Raw genomic sequence first — 22,530 nt, 5'->3', positions numbered from 1 at the left:
TGCCAAAAAAAAATATTTTTTTTATTTACACACTAAGAATTTGATTTTAATAAACCAATATATGCATTCTGTTTTTGAGGAAGGGGCAGTCAAAGCATCCACAATTTATTTTTATTATTTTTTTCATTATATTTCAAATCAGTTTCAAAAAAAATATATATATTTTTGCTCACAGTATTTTTAATATAAATTGTTGAAAAAGTGTCTATTTTAGCTTTTTTTACTTTGAAAATTCCATTGATCACGCACACATGCAAATTTAGTTCAAAAGAATGCCACGCATAAGCTGGCGCTGATGAACTCTTTTTTTCTGTTCTTTTCTATTTATTGAAAAAAAAAACTTGCTCTTGCGCTCTCATTTTATCGTTATATTTTGTTTTATTTTTTTTGTGTTTACATAATACTTTTTTTTTGTTTCCTATTTCCTCACTCAGGCAGGCAGAAATCATTCATGAAATTATGAAGATGATGCAGAGAGCATAGAGGAAGGAATACCTAGAGACGCGACTTCGGTTGGTTTTTCTCTTCCACCCTACAAGCTGCAATGAGAGGAAAAACTCCACAGTGCTTATATGTGGTAGTTTTCTCGTGCATTTTAAATGGCACCAACACATTCAACTGTGGAGTTGAGCTCAAAACAATTAAAAACAATTTAAGTGCTCAGTAGGAAATAAATTCATAAAAAAATAATATAATAAATTCAAAACACGAACCTTTTTTATTTATTTCTGTACACATTTATTGAAAGGTGGGTGTCTGGAGTGAGCTATTTGAGCTATTCAAGTTCATGTACAAACCAAAATCATGTTTAAATTCAAAATTTGTGAGGACATCTACTGGTGAAAGGAAGGTATTAAACGAATTGTACTCATTGTATATATATTTCTATAGTACTATCAATCCATGAAAATACCTTAGCGACATCTTTTGGTAGATCTGCACTTCAATTTTCTGCATAAGGTTCAAACATAAAATAAACTAGCGATCCCAGCGGTGGCGACGCAAAACAGAAAATTCTACTTCATGAGAGTACTATAAGAATATATATACAATGTTGTACTTTTCACACGTATTCACAGATAGGAAAACAAGAGAAAAATAAGAGAGATTATCTGAAATTAAATTTGCGGTTTTTTGGTTTTTTTTTTTGTGTCAGCGAAATTCTTTGCATTGTGTAATATTCACATTGCTCATGCGGGGATATAGGTAAAGGATTAGATATGTGGTATGCATTTGTTTGTGTGTAAAAATGTGTATTGACATTTGACATGTGCTTGTGCACAATGATTGATTTCCATATTTAGGTTGATTTCTGGGTTGTATTGTTTATTATACTACACTCGCGCGTGCGTGCGGGGTTATATAATATAAATATGTCCTTTTGTTTTTCATTGTCTTTGTTTATATGTTGCGGATTCGGTTTTTTTTTGTAGGTTTGTAGGTATAATAGTTATATTTTCGCGGGGGAATGGGTAAAGGGTTATAGGTATAAGTGTATTTGTGGTTAGAATGCACTTGATGGTATTTATGGAAATAGTTTTGCTACTGAGGAAACAGAAGCAAAAAAGTAGCTAATGCCTATCTGAATTTATAAATAAAATATCAGTTTGAAAAAATAGATCATTGTTTTTCAAAGTGTTGAGCTTGAAAATTATTTTTGAAAACTTCCCTAAACTTTGATTACATAATTGAAAAATTAATTTCAAGGTTTAAAAAAAAGTAACTTATAAGTTATTAATGCTGCCTTATTTTTGTTTCCTAATAATGTAGGTATAAGTAAATAAAAAACAAAATCGATTCAGTTACGAACTGAGTTCATTGCATTGGTGACTTTAAAAAAAATCTTTATTAAAAAGGTGTTGAAAGTAAATTGGATTGATATCGAGTCCATCCTCAAACAACATACACATAAGCACCTAAACATTCTATATATTGTAAGTAAATACATTTCCATAAGTCTGTTCACTGACGCTGTGCTGGACTGTTCTAGGCAGAAAAGTACAGCTTTTTGCTGTTCATTGAGATTTTTTCTGTGCTGAACTGTTCTAGTTTCCTGTTCATTGACAAAACTAGAACAGGATTTTCTGTTCTTGCTTTTGAGTCAGATCAGGTTAGAACAGATGCGTGAGAAGTGTCAAAAGCAAAGCTGTCATTTTTTGTTTTGATTTAATTGTGCGACTATTTCTCGGGTGCTCGTGGTTTTTCTAACTAAAAACAATTTTTAATTACATTTTCCGCAGTAAAAACTCAAAAAATATATAAAACTAACGAGAACCGATAAGCAAAAAATCCATATAATTTACAATTTTTTTTTTTTTATTTTGACAACTGACGTTTAAATGACTGTTCTAACTTGATCTGACGTTTCTCACGAAACTGTGCTGTCCTGTCCTGTTCTGATCTAGAAAAATCCTCGCTGAACAGACTTCATGTCAGCCGGCACGCGCGAGTGCGAGACAAAAAATTTATGAACGAACAACGAAGAACAACTCAAAAGTGACCAAGAACCTGAAAATCAATCCTTCTGCGCATCTACTCATATTTTTATACAAACTACACAAAGGATACTGTCAAGTATATTATATCAATGCACCCATATAACACATCCTCTACCTGCTTCTCCGCTGAACAACTATAATTATTATTATAATGCAAAAAATTTCTCTGATACACAAAAAACTCAAATGCCATCCACAACAGCAACATGGAAACAAGTTTCTTTTCATTTCAAAAATAAATAGGTATACACTCCAGAAATCTTTCATGAAAATATTGAATTTCAAACCAGTTTTCGTCCACAAACCATATCCATATAAAGATCTATGTAGTATACCTACCAGAGATCCAAATGAGTATGTTCGAACCTGTTCGAACAATTTCAATTTTTTAAAATGATCGTTCGTGCTCGATCGTTTTCTCTCTATACTCGTAAATCATCTTACTCATAAACAAAAATACTCACAAACAAAACCACACAAATTGTTTGAACTCATGAGTATACTCGATCCTCAATACCCACGAACAGAATTACTCGTAAACAGATTGACTGTTCATAAACACTAGGCTTTACTCGAAATGATCGAAAGTGATTGAAATGTTCGAACGTGATCGAAAAATCATGAACAGTTTGAACAATGAAAACAACCACTTCAAATTTCTACGTCCTACCTGTTGCATATTTTTTTTTTATTTAGGTTTTGAGGGTTGGTTGTTTGCGGTACAACTGCAATTAAAGCAGGTTATTTTAATTTTATAATTGTGGTTTTAGAAAAGGATTTTCAATGACTGAGTAAATAAAAAAGTAATTAGTCGTTAGGTAACAATACAAATGGGGTAGTGAGGAATGCCCAGTTAATTTGTGTGCAGGTAGGTGCGTAGTAGAAACATATCCCTAAAACATATGCAATAATGCGATTTGGGATGATTGTTTTTAAAACAAATTACTATTTTTTCGGGTAGGTATATTGGGGAAATTACAAATCAATTACAAATAGAAAGATACATTCAGTTTAATTCGAAAGGCCCTGTGCATATTCTTCAATGGTGGTGTGAAAATAAAGGCCAATTCAAAAACCTTTATGAAGCACATAAAATCTTAAATTGTATTCCCGCAACATCAGCAGCATCAGAACGAGCATTTTCACAGGCTGGAAATATAATTACAGAACAACGATCGAGGTTGAACCCAGAAACTGTAAATAATTTGATGATTGCGAATTCAAACTTAAAGATAAATCCAATATAAATGCTTTTTTTTTCATAAATACAAGTGTCATAATTTTTAACTTAATTTAATTTATTTAATTTTTTTTATCTAGCATTAAGTTTTATTTAATTTTTCTTTTTTTTCTGTATTTACTTTAATTTTATTCTAATATGTTTTTATTCATTTCATTATCTTGTCAAATTAATTAATTTAAATAAGACAAATGTAACTTGCTTTTGTGTACCAAACTGATTCTCTTTTATTTATGCTACAAGAAAAACCACCCTCGAACACTTTGAACATTTCCTTTCCAGTTCGAGTAATTTCGATCACATTGATCATAAACATTTTGTTCACGATCATTTTACTCGATTATACTCGAAAAGAAAAATGATCGTTTGAACTCGTTTGAAATGTAGGATTACTTACGAGTCATCATACTCCTAAACAGGAAAGCTCGAACATATTTGAGTTGTGTTGATTCTGTTTGTTCGAGATCGTTTTTTTTCGAGTAAGTACTCGATGTTCGTAAACAATACTCGACTCGTTTGGTTCTCTGATACCTACATCCATTTGCATGTCACCCCGCACGCGTGAGTGCGATGGCGATCTCACAAAGAGACAATGAATGAAAACCATAACCAACATCCTGAGAGTAAAAACTCAGAGAATTCGATGGCGAGAGAGCGAAACACATTCACTAATACACACAAATGCTTTTACATGAGATTTGACTTTGCTGAAAAAGGGAACCCAGTCTTAAGTCTTGTCCCGTCGGAAAAGAAAAGTGTCTCGTGTCACTAATTGTTCATAGTCCAATAGTGTTTTTTTTTTATGTCAACTAATTATTTTAATAAAATTCCTCCGAAAAAATAATATATTAAAAAAAAAATCAATAGCCCTATTCAAATTAAAAAATAAAATAAATAAATGCAAAAACAAAATTAAATCTCTCAATATAATCGCGAGTGTAACAAAAGAAAAATATACAACAACAACAACACCGCAATACCTCTCCCGAAATAAAAGAAAAAAAAATAACAACATGTCTGACTTGATAACGATTGTGGTTTCGCGAGTGGAACCTCTTCTCAAAATGCCGTAATCGTTATCAGTTTGATTCCAGATAGATTATTGTGTGTGTTGATAAATAACCAGGGGCGGATCGATACAAATTGTCACTAAGGCATAACACTAGTGATAATTTGTTTTGTTGAAGCTCAAATTGGAATTTATATAACATATACAATATAGGTAATTGTCGGATAAGGTTTTTAAAAGTTTTGGTATATTTAAATGGTAGGTACATTCAGGGTCGATTATGCCAACATTCGTGGGCTTAGATCGAATTTTTGTGATGTGTACATTTATACTGTTTAGGGTTGATAAATCAGAGTTGTTACCAAGTGACCAGTACATTTTTCTATATTTAATGTTTAGTTCTTCTCTTTTCTTTTTGATGTAGTTTTTCCACTTTAGCTTTGCATCCAAGGTCATTCCAAGGTATTTGGCGGTATTGGCGTATGGTACACCTTGATTATTAATGAATATTGGAATATTGTTTATCCTTTTATTTGTAAAGTTTATATGTGAAGAATTAGTTTCATTGAGTTTGATACGCCATTTTTCGGTCCAAGCTCTCACTGTGTCGACGGCATTTTGTAGTTTTACTGCTATCTTAGAGACACTTTTGTCGGGTACCAAAATTGCGGTATCATAAGTAGCCATTATTGTGTGATTGCCAACTGAGTTATCCCTTGTGTATAGTAAATACAGGGTAGAACCTAGGACACTTCCTTGTTGAACACCGGCTTCTATTTTCTTCAATTCAGAATATTCTTGATCGTACCTTACTCTAAACAATCGGTCTGAGATGTACGATTTTAATATTTCATAGTACTGCCTGGGAAGATCCCTTTGCAGTTTGTACTCAAGTCATGCCAAACCTTGTCAAAAGCTTGAGCAATATCTATGAATATAGCTGAATATACTTGTTTTTCTTCTAATGCTTTTTCTATTACATCCGTTATTCTATAAACTTGGTCTATCGTGGAATGTTTATTTCTAAATATGTGAAGATTTTGTTTCATTGATTTTGATTCTGAAAAATTCTGAAGTGAAAAAAGAAGCGCTCATAGCTCATTCAGCACTCTCAAGCTAGCAAAGCGAGTAGAAATTTCGAGCAAAGAATGTCCAAAAGCTCAACCAAAAAGAGTTTTGTTAGTTGGTAGATATCGAGAGCAGCGTCATCGGAAACATCAATTGGTGTCTTCAGTTTTCTAACTCTACTTTTTTTTAAATCGTTGCGCCCAAAGGTTTTAAGCTATGACTATGTCGGAAAGACTAATTCTACACTCTCTTATGTAATCTGACAATGTCTCAAGTATTTTTTCCATTTTGTAAATGCTGATACCTTAAGACCCATTTCACACATAGCCGGGAACCGGGCAAACGGCCCGGATAGCCGGTTGCTAGGTACACGTTCTTATGGGCGCCTTCACACTAATAAATTGAAAACGTATGAAGAAAAACCGGCTACCCGGTTCGCCGGCTATGGGTAAAAGGGGTGAAGTCTGAAATATTGTCTGCATTATGTCAATAGAAGGGAGGATCTTCGCTCTTAAGAGGAACAGAACCAGAAAATCAAATTTTTCAACAGCACTGATCAGGGGCCACTGATGATCAAGGCTGTATCTTGTTTTGAGTCCACGGTTTCAGAAGACGTATTTTGGGGTTTTTTCAAGACCTGTTATTGCTTTATAAAATTGGGAAGATACATATATTATTTACTTCTGCTGCATTGGCACTTCATCTAGTACAAGACTGAGGGTTGACCGTGATTGTGACATGTTGTTTCAAGACATCCCATGCCCAACTATGTGTCCCACCAAATTGAGCATAAAAACCCTGATAAAACACTGCAAAAGAAGAACTGTACTTCTATTAAAATCGATGTTAAATGTAAATAAACGCGCCCATAACCCAACACGAATACAACTCGCAATATTTAAGAGAAAGAATGTTTGTTATGACGTGTAGAGTGTCCCGTTCACTTTAGATAACATATCTTCCGATAATAAGGGAGTGTTTACATGCGTAGCGTAGCGCCGCGGTAAAATATGAATTCTGGAAATATACAGTGTTAGTAGAACTTGATTTAGGGCCTCTTAGATTTGGCGCCCGGGGCGCTTAACACAAAAAAACGTACAAAACGTTTCGAATACAAAATCATATGAAGAGTGAGAGCGTAAACGATATTAGCAAAAAAAGTACTAAAAATTTTCCAAAAAACTAAGTAAGTTTAATTTTGTCAGCCAATTTTTAGCTTTTTATGACATTTATAGCTGGAAAGCTAACAAATTAATTGATTTTTTTTATTTCATTTGATTTTGTATAAAATATTTAATTTGTGTATAAAATAGACAACCCTAGTTTAATTATGTGCGTGGAAAATTTGAATATTATAAATAAACAAATTTCCTGCGCTTTGTAATTATAATAAAGAACACAATCAATATTTATTTAACTTTTTATTGACTTTTGTTTGTTGTTTATTTTACATAAATTGACATTTGAGACTGCGCGAGTGTATCTGTTTCGTTTTAACTGAAAAATGAATGAAAAAAGCAAACTATGTAATTTTTTGTTTTTTAGTTCATTTTTAAACTTTTTTTGTGACATTTTTGTTTTTTGTTTATTTTGTTAACGCGCTCACACTTCGTGTGATTTGGCATTTTAAACATGTCATACTGCTCAGTTTGCTTTTTTAAATTATTAAAAGTAAGAAAATAAAATGCACGACTGGGGTCGCACGTACTTGCTCTTGCAGTTCAAAGCACTTTTATGTTAGTTTACTTGAAGATTTTAGGAGCTGGCTCTATATAAATAAAAAAAATTGATATCGGGGAAGAGCCGACATTTAAGGCAAAATTTTTTTAAATGAAAAAAAAAAATTTTTTTATTTGACTTTTTTTTGAAAAAATAAAAATGCAATTTTAATGCATTAGCTTTGAATACTACGTCTGTAAAGTTTAATCAAAATCGTTAGAGCCGTTTTCGAGTTATTTGGTTTTAAAAAAAAATTGTATGGGGGGTACACTTTCTAAACGAGATAAAAAAAAAACAAAAAAAAACCAACTTTCAAAATTCCATAAAAATCATCTGTACCAAATTTAAAGAAAATCCGTCCACCCGTTTAGGCTGTGGAAATGTGTACAGATGGACGCACAGACGCACAGACGCACGGACGGAATTGCGAGACCCACTTTTTCGGAGTTCTCCATCATCGTAATGTTGGTTTTGATTAAAACCTCAATTTTTTTTTCGACACGAAACCAATACTTGCCCTATTGAGCAAGTAAAAAGAAGTATCATACTGGTTTTGGCAAAATTTCAGTTTTCTCAGGTAGATATGTATATGTATGTTTACTAAAGCCCGTATGATTCTAGTTTTTTTCTTATTTTAAATAATTTTAAAAAATTAGTCAGCTCGAACTCTGAGCTCTTGCTAATCTCTTAGAATATGACCACATATGTGAGAAAATTTCACACACAACCTAAACTTTCTTTAAAAGTCCCAGTTATCATTTACTTTACAAATTAAGCAGGAAATTTTTGGAAAAGTACCAATATAACCAGTTAATATAAAAAAATGTTAACTTAAATTGAATTTCGCAGAATATTCCAATATATGTTGAAATATTTGTAAAATGAATTTTGGAATTGTTCTTAATAATGACATTTTTTCTTTTCATATTTCCAACGACCCACTAACAACCCTTTGGCAAATTCGTTGAAACTGATGATGTCAATTACTATCATTTGCCTATATATAACCAGTGTAGTAGCTCAGATCACAACACACCCGCAACTTGGTATAGCGGACCCAAATGGTAATCATGATTCTGGTTATGCCCCCTCAAACGTTGACGATGTCCTTGCAGGCACATCTGGAAATTCACCGCCCGATAGCCCCATGCCAAGTGGGAGTTTAAAAAAGTCGAATTTCACCGGCAACCGTTATGGTATAGATGATTCACAAAAGAGCGAGTCTGCACTCAGGTACGTAAGATTATAATTTAATAAATTTGTAACCCGGGTCTAACGATATGAATATGAATACGAAACATTCAAAGGTTTAACGTGTATATTTATTTATTTATTAGGGTGTCCGTTATTTCCCCAAAGTGATGTTTTCGGGGGAGACACTCCCTAGATCGAAAGTTTAGGGCCTACATAAGGGGAGTTAAGCAAAAACAAATTTTTGGAGGTCATTAACCCGTGCCTCTAGGGTCATACTTTCCCCACACAAATTTGTATGGGAAATTTTCAACTCTTACATAAAATTATTTTCTCTCGAGTTAAATCATCTTTTTTTAAAATGTTTTAGTAAGGTACTTTTAAAGATCAAATTCAAAATTTCCCGTTAAAAAAATATTTTTATATTTTATTTCGGTTCTTGAAAATATAAGCTGTTTTCGTAGTTTTTGCTTTTACGTTTTATTATATTCTTCTTAAAGAACACCACCTATCAGCTATCATTATTATTATTATTAAAAGCTTTATTCGCCACTAAATTTTACAGTTTAACAATTAGATCGATAGTTAATATACAAATATTATGAATAAAATGAAATAAAAAATAGTTAAAATAGTTAGGTCGTTTTTCGTCTGAGGGTATCCACTTAGTTACCAACTTTGTCTATCTTTGATCTTCTATTCTCGATATATGTCCGGCCCAGCTCCATTTTAATCGTTTTGTTCTTTGAATTACGTCAGTTATTTTTGTTATTTTTCTAATATCTTCATTTTTTATTCTTTGTACTAGTCTAATGTTCAGCAACTTTCGTTCAATTTTTGTCTGACAGATTCTTAGTTTTTCATGTAAATTGGTTGTTAATCCTAGTGTTTCTAATCCATATGTCATTGTTGGTAGGATTGTAGAGTCCAAGATATATTTTTTCATGTCGTCACTAAGCTTCGAATCAAGTATTTGTTTGGCGTTCCAATACTGCTTCCAACTGTTTTCTACTCTACGGTTTATTTCCTTTTCCTCCTGATTAGAGAATGACTTGACTTGGCCAAGATAGATAAAATCGTCCACATATTCTATTTTGTTTTCAAAAATTAATATATCTATTTTTATATGATTTGTCATGACTTTTGTTTTCGTCAAATTGAGGGATAGTCCATAGAATTTACATGTAATTGAAAGTTCATTTACCATTGATTGTATATCGTCTGGTGAATCTGAAAGAAGAACGACATCGTCTGCAAATCTTAAGTTGTTAAGTTTTTGTCCCCATATATCAAGTCCATATTTGTCCCATCTTAGTTGTTGAAAAACGTCTTCAAGCACTGCAGAAAACAGTGGTGGGGAGAGTGGATCTCCTTGTCGAACTCCTCTCTTCACATTGAAGTACCTTCCAATTTTATCGGTCTTTATCTTCGCTTTGTTATTTTGATAGATATTTTTCATTGTCTTTATAAAGTCGGGATGAATTTGTTGGTTTCTAAGTGCGGTGCAAATACTGTTGTGTTCCACTGTGTCAAAAGCTTTGGTAAAGTCAATAAAAAGCAGATAGAGTGGTTTTTTATATTCGTTATATTTTTCTGTTAGTTGGTTAATTGTGTGCAGATGGTCTGAAGTCGAGTATCCTTCTCTAAAACCAGCTTGTTCCCGAGGTTGATTGTCATTGAGAGATTGTTTCGTTATCTTATGAAGAGTCTTTGAGAAAAGGTTATATATTGTCGATATTATGCTCAGAGCCGGTTTTAGGGGGGGCAGCCTGGGCCGTCGCCCAGGGGCGCAAGAATTGAGGGGCGCCGCAGGCGCCCCGAACTTTTACAAAAGTTATATAAATAACGAAGTCTTTCCAATCGATGTTTTATTTTTTTTACATTCACAAAGGCGCCCCAATTTTTTTCTATTTTACATTTTCAACGGCGCTCGTATTGTTTGTCCTAAACTTTTTGAAGAATGAAGGTGCCCCCCAATTTTGGGTTAGTTTGTTTGGCTTCCGGAAGGACAATGGTGTCCAAAATCTTCGTTAATCTTTGAAGAACAAGGCGCCCCAATTTCTTTTGAAAGACTAAAGCAATCCTAATATTCGTCCAACCAATTTAATTTTTGCAAAGGCGCCCCTATTATATACATCACTAAATCATAGCTGGTAATTTCCAGAAAACCCTAAATCCCGAAAACCCAAAAACCCGAAACCCCAAAATCCCGAAAAACCAAAATCCCGAAAACCCAAAACCCAGCCAAAAATTGACAGCTTCTCCATTTCTCATAAAAACTACGTTTGTGTGTGAGAATAAAAAAAATAGGTCTGTTCGTCGGAGGGGGGGCTCCACGGCACTCTAAGTCATGTCAATTAACTGTCAAAAAAATCAGAGTTTCTCGGGTTTTCATTTTACATCGAACACCTCAGAGCTTTAGTTTCTTCAGCGAACATTGAACAGAGAGGAAATAACTCTGGTTGAAAAGGGAGCTACAAAAAACGCTTGACAACGAATTCGGAGCGACCCAGAGTGCCCTAGAGCTCACAACGAACAAACCTAATACTTTTAAAGGTATGTCGTTTTCGATTGGCGTCCGGAATCATTCAGAAGCCTGCTGCAAGTTTTTTATTCTCCTAGTGAAAAAAAAAACAAAAAATTATTTTATTTTTCACCAATACAGATATTAAATTTCTGAATTGGGTGGAAGAGATTCGAATTTTTGTATTGGATTTCAGAATGAGTGAATCATTGAGTGATTCCAATCGAAAACGACATTAATGTACTTAGTTGAAAAAGTTTTTGAAAAAATATTGTTCAAATAAAACCAACTGTACCTACTCTTTAAATGTGTTTAAACAAAAAAGTCAGAGATAAAGGTAAAATTGTCAATTGAGCCTAAATGACATAAATATTTAATTTTTTTTAAGTTAACCTTATGTACTCTAATAAACTGCACATTGTTAATAAATGCATTACAGAGGTAAGACATAATCTGCTTTTGTTTTTTTTTTGTGATTTAAAAAAAAAATGTTTAAATGATTTTTTTTTTTTTGAGAGGCGCCACTTGCAATTTTGCCCAACGGCGCCGGTAGCGCTTAAGCCGGCACTGATTATGCTGATGGGTCGATAGTTTGAAATATCAGCTTTGTTTCCTTTTTAATGCAGTAGAATGATGGTGCTTTCTTGCCATTGCTTTGGAATTTGTTGTGTTTTTAAAATTTCGTTAAATAATTTCGTCAATATTGGTGTAAGAGCAAGTTTGCCATATTTAAGCATTTCGGCTTCTATTCCGTCATTTCCTGGGCTTTTTTCATTTTTCATGTTGTCAATAGATATTTCGATGTAAAATGAAATAAAGTTGGTGTTGAATTATTATCCGGAGAAAAATTTAGGCTGAGTTGATCGTTTGGTTCAATGCTTGAGTTAAATAATGATTCGAAAAAGGATGTCGCTATTTCATTTATATCTTTTCTTTTTGTTATCGTTTTCGTCTTGTTATTCATGGAAATGATCCATTCTTTTTCTTTGTTCAAAAATGTTTTCATCTTTTTAATGGATTTAGTGTTTTGAAGTTTATGTTTAATTGTTGTTTCGTTATAATTTTGAATGTCTTCACTAGATTTTGTCTTAATAGTTTTCCTAAGATTTTTGAGTTCTTGTTTATCCAATTCTGTAAGATTTGTTTTATTTCTTAAGGTTTCTCTTAAATCGATGAGTTGTTTTGTATCAGGTGAGATTTTGTCAATTTTACAGGATATGGCGTTCATTATCGTGCTTTTGGCAGTTGACTTTATAATATGTTCCAGTGTATTGTATATTGTCTGAATATTGTTGCTGATGTTGTCTAAATCAATATGTTCTATTATTTTGTCGGAGAGTACATCATTATAATTCTGTATTCGTTCATTCTCTATATTTCTTGGCATACTTAGTGTTTTTTTGTTTCTTCTTAATGTTTGATGGTCTATTTTTTAGTTTGGCTCTTACTAATCTGTGATCGCTGTCAAATTTGAAATTATTAATTACTGAGACGTCTGCTAATGTTGATATTTTTTTGGTCAATATTAGAGCAATTTCATTTTTTGTTCTTCCATCTAGTGATCTCCATGTCCATTTATTCTTTTCATGTTTCTTGAAGAACGAATTTCCAAAGCTCATATTCGTCTCATACAGCGATGACAAGAGCCGTTCGCCTCTTTTGTTTTGCTGTCCATATCCGAATTTACCAATTATTTTATTTTCGTCATCTTCTTTTTTTCCAATTTTGGCATTAAAGTCTCCTATAATATACATCAATTCCGATTTGGTCTCTTGGTAAGCAGAGTCTAGTTTATCATAAAAAGTTTCAAGTTCTTCATCCGAGGCTTTCTCTGTAGGAGCGTTAATTTGTATAACAGTCAGTTTTGTGTTTTCAACTTTAAGAGTAATAGAACATATCCTCTCGTTGAACAATCGTATGCTTATTATGTCTTTTTTTAAATGTTTCTTTATTATAAAGCTGACGCCATATAAACCTTTAGTTTCTCCTATATAGCAAAAAATCTCGTTGTCCAATTCTAGGATTTCCTGACAAAATAATCTTGTTTCTGATAAACCAATTAAGTCCCATTTCAAATTCAAAATTTATTTTATTCAATTTTCACTTAAATGCTAAATTTTACAATGTTAAATAATTTAAGTAGAAATTTTAAGAGTAAATAGAATAAAAGTATGGGCCATTCCTTAGCAACTATATTGTTAGTGTTGAATGACCAGCAAAAAATATTTTTTTCGAGCTATAAGAAAAACTGACGTGGGGTACTAACAGTTGTTCTTTGAGCATAAATTTATCATTAACCCAATAAAAACAAAATTTAAGCTAAAATTACTTTAAAAGAAAAAAGTAAAACAATAATGCAACTAATATATCAAAACAAGATAAAAGAATCTTTTTGCAGTTTAAGATCTTATTTTATAAATTAGTTCAATATCGGTTTGGTTTATAGTGAAAAGCCAATCCTTTATTTTTCTTAAAAAAGAATGAAAGTTGTTGGTAGTTCTAATTGAAATTGGAAGATTATTGAAAATTGTTCGCGAGGTCATTAAATAAAAAGTCATAAAACGTGTATTGTGTGGAAATGGAGTGTTGACAAGTGCTAAATTATTAACTCGTAGATTGTATATTGATGAGTTTCTGCTTGGAATATTACCGCTTTGTTTATAGAACTCTTTTAAAACTTTAAAAATATATAGATGGCGCAATGGTAGTATTCTCAGCTCGCAAAAAAAGGGGCCAGCTAGAAGTACGTTTATTTTTAAAACAAATTATACGAATTATATGCTTTTGGGCAATCAAAAGAGATCTAAAAGTATTCATATAGGCGCCTCCCCAGCTGACTAAACCGTATTGGAATTTTGACTGAGCAAGTCCGTGGTAGATCATAGTTAAAACTTTTTTAGAGTAAAATGGTCTCAACAAGTAAATCTTACGTGTAAAAAGATGCATGTAAGTTTTTAGAGATTGCACATGAACTTTTCAGTTAAGGTTGCAGTCAAAAAGAACTCCCAAGTACTTAAAAGAATCTACTCGCTCAATTTAAAAACAGTTTACAGAGCACTGATTGCAAATTAGAAAGTTGTTCATACCACACTGATGCATAGGTAAGACAAACTTCTGACATTCGTGGGAATGGAAAAACAACTCAAAATCCTTAGGAAAATCATCAGACAGCTTAAAACACATTATTTTGGTTTTATCACTTATAATTAATTTATGATATGCAAACCAGGCTCTCAGCAATTGTAAATCCTTATTTATGGTGGCAATACATTGAAAATATGTAGATTCGGCGTAGGTAAGAGCTATGTCATCTGCAAAAGCACTACGGTTTCCAGAAAAATCTTGATAGAAAAGTGAGTTAATGTAAACTAAAAAAAGTAAAGGACCTAAGACAGAGCCTTGAGGCACACCATTCTTCAACATTTGCACATTACTAAAAATTCCATTAACTAGAACTCTTTGCTCCCTTCCAATAAGATACGACTGTAACCATTCATAAATAAGACCTCTAAAACCAGCATTATACAGTTTAGTTAAAAGAATTTCGTGGTCGACCATGTCAAACGCCTTTGTCATGTCAATGAACAATGCCATCGTAGACTGATTATCATTAATAGACTTAAATAGTTCACAAGACACTTTTAAGATTGCATCTTCAGTACTTCTACATGAACGGAATCCGAATTGATCTTCTGAGAAGAATTTGATTTTTTCAATAAAAGAAACCATGCGTGCCTTTACAAGTTTTTCAAAAAGTTTGGAGATCGTAGGAAGTAGCGAGATGGGCCTGTAATCACCTATATTCTTGCGGTTACCTTTTTTAAAAAGTGGAATTACTTCAGCAATTTTCAATGAATTAGGGAACTCCCCTTTTTTAACACTTAAATTGAATATGTAACACAAGACATCTACTACCTCCCAAGATATTTTTTTCAATATAACAACAGATAAACCATCACTGGTACAAGAATTCTTATTTTGCATACTCTGTATTACTTTATGTATTTCACCTGGTGAGAATTCATTAAAGCAAAAGCTATTCATTTCAACGTTATCTCTTTTTAAATTATTTGCAATTATGCAGTTGTAGCTCGAGTGATGGGGTACATTTATTTTCAAAGTTTCGGTAATGTTAACAAAATAATCGTTGAAACTACTAGCTATTACACGCGAGTCAGAAATAATAACATTATTTGAAATAATATTCGAAATCTCATTCGATCTTGATTGCTTCCCCAAAATAGAGTTAACAACCTGCCATTCATTTTTCGTATTACCCCGATATTGATTTAAGCGGTTTGTATAATAAGAATCACGAGAACTACTGATTAGTGTTTTTACCCGTTTGCAAAGTTGGTAATAATACTTTTTTTAATTCGAGTTAAGTGGATGTTTTTTACACTTAATAGCAATGCTATTTTTGAGTTTAATTTGCTTTAACAAATGCGATGTCATCCAAGGCTTTAAGAATTTAGTTCTGCTTGAGATTATTAAGCTTTTTTTAGAATTTTCAATATGTTTACGCAAGATTATAATAAATTGATCATAAGCCTCAGAAGGATCGCTTTTTGAAAAACCTGCTTCCCAGAATTCAAACCTTACTTTTTCGCGCAATAAATTGAAGTCAATAACAAATTTTGTTTTCTTATTTAACTCTACTTGCGGTGAAGTAATGTTTTCAAGTACATTTAAAGAACATAAACGATTATCAGTTATATCATAATAGTCTAAGAGCCGGCAGCATATTTTGGCAGTTTTGATATAACCGAAATTTGAGTATGCACATATCTAGATATGCACCACAGTATGTCAACGGAAAAAGTCTGGCAGTGATCTTTTTCAGCTTTCCCTTGCCAGACGCATCCAAAGTGCAGCAAAAAATCAACTTTTGGCGTTTTGGTATATCTAACCGAATAAATGATGGTAACAAATTAATATTCTATGTCTATTCCAGGTCTAGAAAATATAATTTTTAGCCAGCTATTTTTCAGCCTTCCCTCTGCCAGACGCATCCAAAGTGCAGTCAAAAATCAACTTTTGGCGTTTTGCTAGGTATAAACCGAATAAATGATACACCAAAAAATCATAAAAAATCCCCTGATTTCAAAAATGTGGGTGCCAGAAGTTTTTTTTCAGCTTTCGCCCCGCCAGACCGCTTTGAAGCATTTTGAAATGCATTTTTCTAATAAAAAACCTAATAGCTTATTTTCTGTTGGGTATAACCGTATGATGGTAACAAATAAAAATTCTATGTCTATTCCTGTTTTAGAAAATATAAGTTTAAGCCAGATATTTTTCAGGCTTCCCTCTGCCAGACGCCCTTAAAGGTTTCCCAAACAGGTTTTTCCATACAAAAAACACCTAGTTTCTGTTTTTTTCTTATAAAATGGAAATAATATTTTTTTGTTTAGAGTAACCATATGGTGGCCAAATATTAACTTTCTCTGCCTTTTCCTGTTTAAGAAAATGTAAGTTTAAGCCAGTTTTGTTTCAGCCTACCCTCTGCCAGGCGCCCTAAAAGGTATCTCAATAGTACGGGAATGTTAGATTTTGTTATATGGGGGTCTGGGAAAAAATCCGAAATGCATTTTGACTTCAGGGCTCGAAAGAGCATAAACCCAGGGATCGAAAAAGTCTGAAACCACATTTTGTACAACTCACCAAGAGTCATTTTATTTTTATTGGAAAAATGCATTTCAAAATGCTTCAAAGCGGTCTGGCGGGGCGAAAGCTGAAAAAAAACATTCTGGCACCCACTTTTTTGAAATCAGGGGATTTTTTTATGATTTTTTTGGTGTATCATTTATTCGATTTATACCTAGCAAAACGCCAAAAGTTGATTTTTGACTGCACTTTGGATGCGTCTGGCAGAGGGAAGGCTGAAAAATAGCTGGCTAAAAATTATATTTTCTAGACCTGGAATAGACATAGAATATTAATTTGTTACTATCATTCGGTAATACCTAACAGAAAATAAGTAATTAGGTTTTTTTATTAGAAAAATACACTTAAAAATGCTTAAAAGCGGTCTGGCGGGGGGAAAGCTGAAAAAGAAACTTGCGGTACCCACAGTTTCGAAATCAGGGGATTTTTTATGATTTTTTGGTGTATCATATATTCGGTTATACCAAAACGCCAAAAGTTGATTTTTTGCTGCACTTTGGATGCGTCTGGCAAGGGAAAGCTGAAAAAGATCACTGCCAGACTTTTTCCGTTGACATACTGTGGTGCATATCTAGATATGTGCATACTCAAATTTCGGTTATATCAAAACTGCCAAAATATGCTGCCGGCTCTCGGTCTAGTCTAAGAGCCGGCAGCATATTTTGGCAGTTTTGATATAACCGAAATTCGAGTGTGCACATATCTAGATATGCACCACAGTATGTCAACGGAACAAGTCTGGCAGTGATCTTTTTCAGCTTTCCCTTGCCAGACGCATCCAAAGTGCAGCAAAAAATCAATTTTTGGCGTTTTGGTGTAACCAAATAAATGATACACCAAAAAATCATAAAAAATCCCCTGATTTCGAATCTGTGGGTACCGCAAATTTCTTTTTCAGCTTTCCCCCCGCCAGACCGCTTTAAAGCATTTTTAAGTGCATTTTTCTAATAAAAAACCTAATTACTTATTTTCTGTTAGGTATAACCGTATGATGGTAACAAATTAATATTCTATGTCTATTCCAGGTCTAGAAAATATAAGTTTTAGCCAGCTATTTTTCAGCCTTCCCTCTGCCAGACGCCCTTAAAGGTTTCCCAAACAGGTTTTTCCATAGAACAAAACACCTAGTTTCTGTTTTTTTCTTATAAAATTGAAATAATATTTTTTTGTTTAGAGTAACCATATGATGGCCAAATATTAACTTTCTCTGCCTTTTCCTGATTTAGAAAATGTAAGTTTAAGCCAGTTTTGTTTCAGCCTACCCTCTGCCAGACGCCCTAAAAGGTATCTCAATAGTACGGGAAAGTTAGATTTTGCTATATGGGGGGGTCTGGGAAAAAATCCGAAATGCATTTTGACTTCAGGGATTAAAAGAGCATAAACCCAGGAATCGAAAGAGTCTAAAACCACTTTTTGTACAACCGCACCAAGAATCATTTTGTTTGTCCCTATACAAAAAATTGCAATTTTTTGAAGTTTTTTGCCTACAGATCGAAAACGGTCTGTCAAATCGAAAAACCAATATGGTAACAAATGAAGGTAATTAAAAGATCTACAACTTTTACAACTAACAAATTAAAAAAAAACGCTCAAGTAAAAGAGATATGACAAAAATAAGAAAATCACTTTTTGACGTGTTTAAAAAAAAAAAAAACACCCTAACTTTTAAACCAAAGGGATAATCGAAAAATGTTATTTAACATACAGGGTGTCCCAAAAGTAATGGATCAAACGAAATATGCAGATAGGCCAACTTTAGGGCTCTCAGAATTTGGTAATTTGTTCATCCCAAATCCTTACGGTTTTCAATTTAATGCAGTTTTTGTGAATTATCGAAAAATCTCGACTTTGCAACAGTATTTTGCTTCCTCCGGTCATAATTGATTTTTGTTTTTTACAATTCTTTCACTAAAACATTGCCTAATAATAAGAAATAATTATTTAATCAAAATATTTTTTATTTCATACGCCATTTTGCTGCAAATAAATTAACAGTTCCATGTTTTATAAAAACTCAATTTCTTACTTTTATTTCAGAGCAACATCCTGAAAAAAATTTGTATGGTGTAACAATGGTTTATTATTTTGAAAACTTGCCGTGTTATTGCAGTTTTCAAAAATGCATAAAAGTTTCCAAAGATGTAATTAGAACGAAAGATATTACAATTTTAATGCAAAAAACAGAGGTTTTCAGAGCAAAATAACAAACAAAAATCGGGGCTTTTATTCAAAAAGAAATAAACAAACAACAGTCGAGAAAATGTGTTTATTTTTCTTTGTTATTTTTCTCTAAAAAGCCCTGTTTTGTTGCTTTTAAATTGTAATATCTTTAGTTCTAACTTTAACTTTGGAAACTTTTATGCATTTTTGAAAACTGCAATAACTCGGCAAGTTTTCAAAATAATAAACCATTGTCACACCATACAAATTTTTTTCAGGATGTTGTTCTGAAATAAAAGTAAGAAATTGAGTTTTTATAAAACATGGAACTGTTTATTAATTTGCAGCAAAATGGCGTACGAAATAAATAATTTTTTGATCAATTAATTATTTATTATTATTAGGCAATGTTTTAGTGAAAGAATTGTAAAAAACAAAAATCAATTATGAGCGGAGGAGGCAAAATACTGTTGCAAAGTCGGGATTTTTTGAAATTTCACTAAAATGGCATTAAATCGAAAACCGTAAGGATTTGGGATGAACAAGTTACCAAATTCTGAGAGCCCTAAAGTTGGCCTATCAGCATATTTCGTTTGATCCATTACTTTTGGGACACCCTGTATATTGTAGAAAATTAAATTATTTCAAGTTTGTCATACATTGTTTTTTTTGTAGGTTCAAAAATACGCGAGTTATGTGAAAAACTAAAATTTGTATTAAAAAAAAAATGGCGGCCAAATGACTCTTAGTGCGATTGAACAAAATTTGGTTTACGACTCGTGTCTTTATGCCTTTCGAGCCCTGAAGTCAAAATGCATTTCGGATTTCTTCCCAGACCCCCATGCCCCATATAGCTAAATCTAACTTTCCCGTACTATTGAGATACCTTTTAGGGCGTCTGGCAGAGGGTAGGCTGAAACAAAACTGGCTTAAACTTACATTTTCTAAACCAGGAATAGACATAGAATTTTAATTTGTTACCATCATACGGTTATACCCAACAGAAAATAAGTAATTACGTTTTTTATTAGAAAAATGCACTTAAAAATGCTTTAAAGCGGTCTGGCGGGGGGAAAGCTGAAAAAGAAACTTGCGGTACCCACAGATTCGAAATCAGGGGATTTTTTATGATTTTTTGGTGTATCATTTATTCGGTTATACCAAAACGCCAAAAATTGATTTTTTGCTGCACTTTGGATGCGTCTGGCAAGGGAAAGCTGAAAAAGATCACTGCCAGACTTGTTCCGTTGACATACTGTGGTGCATATCTAGATATGTGCACACTCGAATTTCGGTTATATCAAAACTGCCAAAATATGCTGTCGGCTCTCGGTCTATAATTATAGTTTTTAAAACAAGTTATTTTAAACAGTTGTTTTCGAAATAATCGATTCCAAAGTCAACAATTGTGAAAAAGAAGTTTAAAAAAAATACATTGAATACTATTTTGTCAAGACTTTGGGTTTCATTACGGGATAAATTGATAAAGTAAACTACCTCAATAAATTCCTTATCAAATACTGAAAACCATATGTTTCTATGCCTTCTAGTTTTTGAGAAAATTGAAAAATACGAAAACTACTTTCTTTATCTTATTTTTATTTTCTTGGCTATTTTGCTTTGCCATTATCAAAAATTAAAAAGTACTGTGCTTAATCTACTTCGATTCCATGAATTTGTTTTATTTCCATTTAAAATTGGACCTTAAAAATAAAATTTCTTAGTACCAGTGTGGTACCAGAACGCTCATTAGTGAGTCTGATAAAGAAAGTAGTTTTCCTATTTTTCAATTTTCTCAAAAACTAGAAGGTATAGAAACATATTGTTTTCAGTATTTGATAAAGAATTTATTGAGGTAGTTTACTTTATCAATTTATCCCGTAATGAAACCCAAAGTCTTGACAAAATAGTATTCAATGTATTTTTTTTTAAACTTCTTTTTCACAATTGTTGACTTTGGAATCGATTATTTCGAAAACAACTGTTTAAAATAACTTGGTTTAAAAACTTTAATTAAGTGTAAAATTCTAGCTTTTGAAAAAGGTATCATTCATAACTGTTAATGTTGCCATTGTTTTTTAATAATTTTTTGCTTGACTTTTTAGAAAACTGCCCCTCCCTCCTAGATGGGGGGACATAGACCCTCCCTCCCAAGACCAAAAATGATTGTATTGAATACCTCTACTAAAAACCGTTTTCAATTCTCGGCGCCTAAGTTATCGTAGTCGAGCCTTGCGTTGATATGAATTTTTCTCGAAAAAAACACGTTTAAGGGGGGTATCTCGAAAAAGGAAGCTAATCCGATTTTGGTAAAAACGGATTATTATTGCTGAGGCCTTCAGGAACAAAGCCTCATCTTTAGTTTTTGTCGTCATTTTAGGTCAACCTTAAACTTGTTCAGGCTCACTGTGATAGGCCTCCACACAGTACGTTGGTTTATACCTGATATGCAACATCTAGGAAGGATGTTCTGCGGTAGTTCTTGCAAGACATGGGATGTCTTTTTTTAAAGATGAGACATATGGACTGGACATGGTTGCCCAGTTTTGTTCGGCGCAACTTCGATACTCTTACTTTGCTGCATTCTTGCGCTAAAGCAAGACGCTTTTTCAGTAAATGCCATAAGTTTTCTGACGAAGAGACAAAGATTACAATAAATTTTCTCTTCCATTTTACATAAGTCCTTTTTTATGAAAAAGCCTCACGTTTCAAGAAAGAACCCCCGCAAATTACAGACTTTCTATCGACCGATAGTCGAGCTCTTGATCAGTATGAAAATATATGAGTGCGTACCTACCTACGCAAATTAGAACGGTTAAGTGTATCGGCCGACGCTAAAGTTTGTTTTGTTACTCGATTGCCTTCAAACTAAACAATCGGCAAATTATTGGCCGACTTCTTAATGAATTTTCCATTGGTGAAAAATGATCAAAAGTCTTTTCTAGTTTTTAATAATTAAAATGCAGATTTATGATTAAAATGCAACATCATCAGCTTCGACGCTGATGAAAGAATTGGAATAACAGTAATTTACTATTGCAAGCGAACCCATCCAGCCGTTAAGGATTTAGGTCGATGTTAAGATGCAATGGTCGAACCAATGCTTCACTTCCATAAGATATTGACCAACTTCCATAACTGTTCTTCTTTAAAAAATTGGCATTATCTTACTGTTTTTTTTTTCGATAGTAAGTCTGTAGAGTGCGGCAGTGCGGGTGCTCTTAAACGTCAATAACATAAACAAAGTTTATTTACGTATGTTTGCCGTGAGAAATTTAGCAGGACAACTTCAGATTCAAGCATTCCCAAAAAACATTAATTTGTTAATTAAAAATAAATTCCACTATATTATGTTAAAAATTAATTATACGTAAAAACTACGCGCTGGAACTGTATGGGTCTCAGTATCAATAAAATTAATTAAAAGGTCAACTTCTTATACTCATACAAAATTTAT

General features: G+C 32.8%; 1 protein-coding gene across 2 annotated transcripts in view; it reads left to right on the top strand.

Annotated features, from left to right (window-relative positions):
• Window positions 1–22,530, top strand: part of LOC129912756 (dopamine D2-like receptor) — a 315,611-nt gene that overhangs the window by 268,014 nt on the left and 25,067 nt on the right. The window contains exons 7-8 of one of the 2 annotated variants that reach the window (XM_055991153.1): window positions 8,546–8,598; window positions 8,650–8,767. In XM_055991153.1, coding sequence (XP_055847128.1) covers window positions 8,546–8,598; window positions 8,650–8,767 — 171 coding nt within the window. Of the gene's footprint in view, window positions 1–8,545; window positions 8,768–22,530 lie in introns of both variants that reach the window. The other variant, XM_055991152.1, reaches the window with a different exon arrangement.

This window comes from Episyrphus balteatus, chromosome 2 (assembly GCF_945859705.1).
Source record: "Episyrphus balteatus chromosome 2, idEpiBalt1.1, whole genome shotgun sequence".
In the NCBI taxonomy this organism is placed as follows: Eukaryota; Metazoa; Arthropoda; class Insecta; order Diptera; family Syrphidae; genus Episyrphus; species Episyrphus balteatus.
The sequence above is the reverse complement of the archived record's forward strand: the minus strand, read 5'-3'. Positions and strand labels throughout refer to the sequence as shown.